The sequence below is a fragment of the Phaseolus vulgaris genome, chromosome 11, assembly GCF_051622355.1.
Source record: "Phaseolus vulgaris cultivar YP4 chromosome 11, ASM5162235v1, whole genome shotgun sequence".
Taxonomy (NCBI): domain Eukaryota; kingdom Viridiplantae; phylum Streptophyta; class Magnoliopsida; order Fabales; family Fabaceae; genus Phaseolus; species Phaseolus vulgaris.
Genome location: NC_143508.1, coordinates 11630613 through 11638979, shown reverse-complemented (window position 1 = coordinate 11638979; position 8367 = coordinate 11630613). Strand labels below are relative to the sequence as shown.

At 34.6% G+C, this 8367-nt stretch overlaps 1 protein-coding gene across 4 annotated transcripts; it reads left to right on the top strand.

Annotated features, from left to right (window-relative positions):
• Positions 1-211: 211 nt before the first annotated feature.
• LOC137833991 (NEDD8-activating enzyme E1 regulatory subunit AXR1) lies at positions 212-8043 on the top strand. 4 transcript variants are annotated; one of them, XM_068642081.2, is made up of 14 exons: positions 212-572; positions 1497-1669; positions 1746-1909; positions 2112-2222; positions 2580-2659; positions 3037-3187; positions 3268-3361; positions 3867-3955; positions 4212-4285; positions 4578-4740; positions 5937-6022; positions 6131-6214; positions 6323-6503; positions 7711-8043. In XM_068642081.2, exons 1-14 carry the CDS (start codon positions 535-537, stop codon positions 7792-7794), a joined length of 1572 nt encoding a protein of 523 aa, XP_068498182.1. In that variant the 5' UTR covers positions 212-534; the 3' UTR covers positions 7795-8043. The 4 variants fall into 4 exon arrangements, with proteins under 4 accessions (XP_068498182.1, XP_090153199.1, XP_090153200.1 ...); XM_090297073.1 differs by having other exon boundaries at positions 263-572; positions 1324-1669; XM_090297074.1 differs by lacking the exon at positions 212-572 and adding an exon at positions 652-705.
• Positions 8044-8367: the final 324 nt, after the last annotated feature.

Below are 8367 nucleotides of genomic sequence, written 5' to 3'. Positions count from 1 at the left end.
AAGTTGAATTTCCCTTAAGGATATTATTGATTTTAACCATAGGATGATACTATTTTTTTTACATTCACTTTACAACCATAAATATTATTATTTTATTAAAAAAATCAGTTATATAGTCGATGTATTTAATGAATAGTCAAGAGATTTTTTTCTTATTGGTTTTAATTAAAGTATAATGTAATCTATAATAAATACACTGATAAAAAAAAAGTAAAAACATATAGTGAAAACTTATATTAATAATTAATGATATTAAATAAGCATGGGATACGTACATGTCCTTCTTCATCTCTTCTTGCATAAAAAAAAAGTGATCCAGAATCCGAATATCTGTTGAACGTGACATCGCACGACGTCGTCTCTTGAACTCGTGGCGTCAAGTTTCGCTTCTCCACTCGACAAACTGAACTGAAACTTATACACTGCGTTCGCAGTAAGCAACGCAGGCTACTACTCGGAAGTACCAAACGAATAGCAACTGAAAAAGTGTGAGAAAAAAAAAAGAGAGAAAACAAACGCGGTCTGAATTCAACAATGGCAGAACCTAAGGTTAAGTACGATCGTCAACTCAGGTACTCTCGCCATTTTCTCATTTACCTAATTTCCACTTCGCCCTGACCTAACCTTGTTCCTCTGAAAAACCTAGCGAACTCTATGGCGCGGAGAACTGATTTTTCGTATGAGTATTGGATTTTTTTTATTGTGGTATGTAGTCAATTGATTCGCGCGTTGTGTGTGTTGTGTGTATTGAATTGAGTCCACTGTTGCTTGTTGTGTATCTATAGAATTGTTTTGAGTGCTGTCTGCGTTTGTTCGTTCAACGAGAATTTTCAAGTGTTAATTAGTTGAACGAGTGGAGGATTTTGTTACGGCGTGTGGATTCTTGTGACGGTGCTACGGCTGAAGGTCCATTCGATGTTTTTGGTTTGGTACGGTGTTAGGGATTTGGTGATTTGATTAAATGTAGTGAACTGTTAATGAACTGGAGTGGAGTTTGCTGTGTATGGATAGATGCATCTTGGAATGGAGCTGCTTTTAATCTGCAAAAGGCAGAAACTCGTTGTTATTTTGTTGAGTGAATGTTTTGATTTTTTTCAGTGGCAGGAAGAGAACTGTTTTTCTCATTCTTGTGCTTCCTTTGTTGTGAATTTTGCCTGTGTGCTTGTGTTTTATGTATTTAGATCTGAAGTAGAATCTTAAGGCTGTTTGGTTTGAGAAAAGGTAGGATGTTTCATTTTCTATTTTAAGTTTGCATAGGAAATAATAGAAACAGAAAATAGTAAAATGTTTTTCATTCTTTCTTGTATAAACTTTTGAAAACAGGAAATGAAGTGAAAATATGGTGGCATTTTAGTAATTGAAGATGGAAGTAGAAATGCTCTCAAACCAAACAGTCCCTTCTGCTCGTCTCTCTGTTTTTTATTAACTTGTTTGGGGGCAGTCTTGGAGACATCTCTTGATCTCATTCATATTGCATTGTTTATTTGAAAATGCAGAATATGGGGTGACCAAGGACAAGCAGCCCTGGAGAAATCTAGTATTTGCTTACTTAACTGTGGTCCAACCGGTTCTGAAACACTTAAGAATCTTGTTCTTGGTGGGATTGGAAGCATCACTGTAGTTGATGGATCTAAAGTTGAAGAGGGTGACCTTGGAAACAATTTTTTGGGTACAGCAACTTGTTATTGTACACTGGTTATGCGTTTCTGAAACTTTTGGTTGTCATTTTATTCTCTTACTTGTAGTGGATGAGGCAAGCCTCGGAAAGTCAAAGGCAAAATGTGTTTGCTCATTTCTTCAAGAGCTGAATGATGCAGTTAAAGCTAAGTTTGTAGAAGAGTCTCCTGAAACATTGATCGAGACAAATCCATCATTCTTTTCTCAATTTACTTTGGTTGTTGCTACTCAGGTATGCTACTATAATGCACACAACTCCTATCCTATGAGATAAATAGATGGAGTTTTTTTATGTAAACATGATTGTGTGCCTCTGTTCATAATTCTGATTTTTTGTGTATCTTTCTTATTGAAAGAAAGCTATCAATTCATCAATTGACAATTTCTCTTCATTGTTCAATTAAAGATAACCTTTAACTTTGATAAACTTTCAGCTCGTGGAATATTCAATGATTAAGCTTGACCGAATCTGCAGGGAGGCAAATGTTATTTTGATCTTTGCTCGCTCCTATGGCCTTACAGGGTTTTTTCGAATTAGTGTGAAGGTAATTGTATAATTTTAAATTCCTTGTATATTCGACAATGTTACCAGTTCAAGGAATAATCTGATGCCTGAGGAAATGAAATATTAATTTTTATCACCAATTTAACTTTGATCTAATATTTGACTTGTCAGAGAGAACATAAAAATAATTGAATGTGGCCATTTGGAAAATGGTATTAAAAAGAGAAGGGAAATAGTGGCTGGAATTGCAATAGATTAACTGCAGGCCAATTTTGTTTTCTATTCATATGCATGACCTACAAAAGCAAAATACTTTTATTAGAAAGCATTTGTGCTTGTGAGCATCAACACAAATTGCATGCTTTGGTTTAATAATACTTTTTGTTGACTTTATTAGGAACATGATGTGATTGAGTCAAAGCCTGAACATTTCTTGGATGATCTCCGTTTAAATAACCCTTGGCCTGAACTCAAGAGGTATAGAGTAGTTTTATCTTTCTTTTGGCTAATTTTTTTCTATGCTAAGATGAGGGCAAGCCTTGGCCCTTGGTGCAATGGTAATGTTACTGCCGTATGGCCAGGAGGTCATGAGCTCAAATAGTGGAAATAGCCTCTCCAGAGTCTCCAGTAATGGGGTGAAGGCTGTTTACATGTGCCCTTCCTGGACTCTACTAGGTTGGACCCTTGTGCACTTTGCTGCTCATTTTGTGTGCTTGTATACTAAGATCTGGTTTTTCCTTCCTTCGTCAATGTCACTAGTGTCCTGTCAACCTAAGTAATTCCTGAAAAGCTGAGACCATAGACCTGTTCCTTCCCCAGGTTCACTTGAATTTTTATTGAATGCTTATGTACAGATTTGCAGATGACATTGATTTGAATGTTCAAGATCCTGTGGTCCATAAGCACATACCATATGTTGTCATTCTTGTCAAGATGGCTGATGAGTGGGCCAAAAGCCATGGTGGTAGGCTTCCATCGACCAGAGAAGAAAAGAAGGAGTTCAAGGTTTGTTGTTTAATCATTTAGTCTTTTTTTATCTACTGTTGTTCTTGTTATATGATTAGCTTTGGATGTGAACTATGTAGGAGCTTCTTAAGGCTGGGATGGTTGCACAAGATGAAGATAATTATAAAGAGGCTATTGATTCATCATTCAAAGTATTTGCTCTCCGAGGAATAAGTAAGTAGATAATTTAAGATTAACTTATTTTAACTTTTTTCCTTTTCTAATCTTAATTTCAAGAATCTCTCTATCCTTTTGTTTTGTTGGATAAGGAACATAATTATGGATTTTTTCTGAGAGCTTGTAGGTTTAAATTTGACAGGATTCTTGGAGGTAGGCAAGAATAAAACTAAAGAAAGCTGTTTAATTTTTTAAATGTCTAGTGCTCTATATTAAGGTTCCAAGAATCTATTTGTTGAGTTTTGCAATGAAGTTACTATAAACTTGTTATATGGAGAATTCTTCCTCTGTGAAAATGACAAATCCATACATTGCTAGCTATGAAGAATGTGTTGTTACCAGTTAAGGGTCGTGTAATGTGAATTGCTTTTCTAGCTTGCAATTTTTCCATTAAAAGATTATTTTTCATCTAAAACTAGAATACTTAGTTATTGTATGAACATTTACATCTGCAGTCCAATTAAAAATATGATTTAGTCTCTAATGTTATTTACTATCATAGGTACGGAGTTGCAACAGATACTAAATGATAGTTCTGCTGAAGTGGATTCTAATTCGTCAGATTTTTGGGTATTGGTTGCAGCTCTGAAGGTTGGTGCTTCTGTCATTGCATCACTGGCTTTGCTTCACTTGATGTGGAAAAAATCTTATATATTTAAAATTATAATGTTTTTTGGATGGTAATTAGTTAGAACTTGTGAAATTGAAAGCTGGAGGAGTAACAGAAAGTTGTTACTCATGAGTTTGTGGTAATTTACTGCTGTGAGACAACTGTTGTTTGTGTGAGTGTTTTTTTTTATTGCCTGTACTGTAGTGATTTGATGATACATTTCTCACCCTTTTGCAGGATTTCATTACAAATGAAGGTGGCGGGGAGACACCTCTTGAAGGATCTATACCAGATATGACTTCTTCCACTGAGTAATTAGCCAAAAACTTTGCATACTTTCAGAGTAATTTTTATTTTCTCTAGAAAATAATGATCATTAGTGTTGAAAATCATGATAGAATATTTTACATTTATTGTATAGCGGTGTATGGGCAACAAAATATCTAATTTAGAGGAAACAATATATCCTCTACTTTTTCTAATTAATAAGCCTATATAAATCAATTTCTGTGGTGTCGTGCACATAGTCTCAGCCAAATATCACAGGTTCTTTCCTTTTGAATAGTTTGTTTATTTACCTGAGATGTATTGATGTTCCTGCAGGCAATATGTGAAATTGCAGAATATCTATCACGCTAAAGCTGAGGCTGATTTTCTTGCAATAGAACATCTAGTGAGAAGTACATTGAAGAAGATTGGTAGAGACCCAAATAGCATTCCAAGGCCAACGATTAAAAGCTTCTGTAAAAATGCAAGAAAACTCAAAGTAAGCTTGTAACTTACAGATCAAATTTATTTATATAGCTAATAATGATTGTGAATGATCTCCATATTTCTGAATAATGATTTGCTTCTATCTGTCTAGTACCGAATCACCATCTTAAAAGGTCTTTGATTATCTAAATATAACTGACAATTGGCTAGTTTAAATAAACTTCATAACAAGCACTTTCTATAGAGAAAAATTAAATGAATCCAAGAAGTAAAATGAATGATATTTCTCATATCATATATAAGTTAAAATCAACTCATGTACGTTAACTTTTTCTGTGGGTTCCTTGTCTAACTTCTCTATGAGCACTGATTAATTTACAGAGCTTGGCATTCTTGTCTTAGAAAAGTATAGGGTCTTACAATTGAAAAGTTCCCATAATTTTGAAACTAATGTAATCTGGGCCATTCTCATTATCTACTATGGATTTTACTCATCCGATGTACCTGACTGTCTTTTAACTTGCGACACTCTACTGTTTTCTTCTGGTGTTGCTAACGAGTGCCTTAAGGGCACCAAGGGTGTATTAGTCACTTATTTTTTTGAGAACTTTCCACTTCCTTAATGGCTTAACCAATGTTCTGAAGGCATTTGTTAATATTCTGAGCTTTAATTGAAATAAAATAATGTATAACCTACACGTGCTTTTTTTTCTGATGTGCAATTTAGATTAAGCCAATGCTTCTAACGAATTCTCAAACGGATGCTTATTTACTTTCATCTGGTTGCTGTGGTAATCTACTTTAGTTTGATTAAAATTTCTTGAGCTGTCTCAAAAAATAAATCAAGCATTGGTTAGGTTCTATTTAATTCCATCACTGCCCAAAGATTCCACTCAATGGCACCTTGGTGATTCTATAATCCAATTTCCTGACACTCTAAGAATGTGGCTATTATTCATTTGTAGCTTTGTAGAATGAGCATTCCAAAGGATTGCACTACTTTTTTATTTTTTTGGGACCAAAAAGATTGATTGAAAATTTCACCACGCTCTTGTTAATGGTAAAGTATTATTTCTATTATTACTTCTGTTAATGAATCATTAAAGTTTAGTATATTCTACGTAGATGATTGCAAATGTTTATTTCTTCCGCAAAGCTTCTTCCTTCCCTTGTCTAGTATGTAGAGAAATTACATGATTACAGATGCCTGCAAAGTCTTCTGTATAGATCTTAATTTTTATGTTGTAGGTTTGCAGGTACCGTCTAATTGAAGATGAGTTTAATGCTCCAAACCTACCTGATTTACAGAAGTACTTAACTGATGAGGATTCCAGGTTATGTTCATTTTATAAATTATGTTTCTGGGTGGTTTTTCATATTATTAATTAATCTGTGGAAATTTGTTTTGCTGAAAAGCTGCTTTTTGTGTCTATGGGTGGCAGCATTGCCATGGGAATTTATATTTTGCTTCGTGCTGCTGACCGATTTGCTGCCAATTACAACAGTTTTCCCGGACAATTTGACAGGTAATGATGCTTCACACTGTTCAGGGTCTAAATTCTCAATATTTTCCTGTTTTATAATGGGGCTTATTTTTGAGATTGGTTTTTGCTTATATGGTGATTCTCTTGAAGTGCCATGGATGAGGATATACCTCGATTAAAGAGCACGGCAATTAGCTTACTTAATGACTTGGGATGTAATGGTGCCACTTTGGCTGAGGACCTTATCAACGAGATGTGTCGCTTTGGTGCTGCAGAGCTTCATGCTGTTGCTGCTTTGGTTGGAGGAATTGCGTCGCAAGAAGTGATCAAGGTTTGCAATTCTAGCTCATCCTAAATAGTCTTGTTTGCAAGCTTTTTATCTTCTTGGGTTTTTACTTAGTCTATAGTGGACAATTTTACAGCCTTGTCTTGGTCCAGTCACATTTTAGCTGCCATTAACCCAAGCCATGGAAGTTAACACAAGAGACACTAAATACATACTACGTGCTTAAAATAAGTCAGCTAAATTTGGCCTTTTGTTGTATTTTCTCATCTTTTGAAATGATCCCTGCTCGGGCGGGACGTTTTATTAAAAAAATTCTAATTTGTTCCAACACAATTCATCATAATGCGTCCAAATGATCATGGTCCATCTTGGCTAGGTATTGTGTATGAAATTCAGATTCAGATACAAAACCATGTAACAGAAGAAAGCAATATACATATTCCTGCTCCATGTCCTATTCATTATTTGATCAATTACCTGTTCCCATATGTATGAAACCAAAATGTTTTTTAAGAAAATAAAAATGGAGCCCAACAGTTACTTTTGTGGATGTGGGCAATAACATTGCAATATAAGAAATTTGTAATAATTTTTATAAAAGCTCTGCACTCCCCAAAAAATGTGGTAGTGGTATGCATAAGGCCAACACTTATAGTGGATGAAATTTTCTTTAGGTGTGGAAGGTTGTTAAATAAGTAATGAGCAGGTAACACCGATAATGGATTGATACGAGGGGATTCATGCCATACATAGGACTTGGGAATGAGGGTATTGCTCACTAACCTTCCTTTAAATAATGTATGTAAAGGTGAATGCAACTGAAAAACTAAGAAAATGGGGTGGACCACTCGTTCTTTTTTCTGACAGATGGTCAGAAAAAGGTTTATACTGGAAGCTAGATATAGCTATAGTATGATTGTATGATATAGGTTAGTATTCCTCTACACATTCTCATACTCTTTTAACTTAAGCAGTGAACAATACATATGGATAATCACCTTATTGTTGTTTGGACTTAACATGCAACAATGACACGGAAGTGTTGAATAGTTATTCATTTTTTAGGAACATTAGTTTTTCGACTAAAAATCCATCCCTATGCATTTTAATCGAGGCTCTTGTTCACCGTATGATAATGGAAATTTGTAGTTTCAGGTAGCCATACTCTTGCAAAATCGTCTTAAATGAATGTTCTAACAGCGGAACTTAATTTTGTATGACTTGGGATTCACGTTATTTATGTTTCTCGCAGCTCATAACAAAGCAATTCGTACCAATGTCCGGAACCTTCATATTCAACGGCATTGACCACAAATCACAGCTGTTGTCACTATAATGCTTGTATCGTGGTAGCAGTTGCTGTTTTTTCCCGATGGTTCAACATGTATTCTCAACATAATATTTAATGGGTTTGATGGAGGGGACGATCGTTTATAACTATGGCTTCTTTTAATCTTGTGCGATATTTTGCTCGTTAAGTGGAATCTTGTCTTATACACAAATTTTGTAACCGAATATGGATGTCAGACTAACATAAATATGGAAAGATATTAATTTGCAGAATTTTAGTGCTCTTTTAGTGAAATGAACTATTCGCCTACATGTAATGCTTTTTTACTGTGACATTTCTTTAGCTTGGATTCAGAACGTAATTATGGAGTCATGAATAGTCATTGATTCATTCGCTATATATCTTTTTTTACGTATCGGTTATTCTTACATATAATGAAAACCATTTTAAAAGGAAAGACACGAAATGTAACGCGATATTCAATCAGTATATTTTCTACTCTAATTTTATAATTGGTAAAGTAGAAAATGGGATTTTTTTTTTTCAAATAAAAAAGGGGGCGATCCCCTTTTAGAATTTGCTTCTGATTTTTATTTAATCACTCAAGGCGTTTCAATG

Bases quoted from the DNA above. Each gene is read 5' to 3' on its own strand.
- LOC137833991 (XM_068642081.2), top strand. From the start codon at position 535: ATGGCAGAACCTAAGGTTAAGTACGATCGTCAACTCAG. The intron at 2,223-2,579 runs GTAATTGTATAA...TGACTTTATTAG, and splicing joins TTTTTCGAATTAGTGTGAAG to GAACATGATGTGATTGAGTC. The intron at 3,956-4,211 runs GTTGGTGCTTCT...ACCCTTTTGCAG, and splicing joins TATTGGTTGCAGCTCTGAAG to GATTTCATTACAAATGAAGG.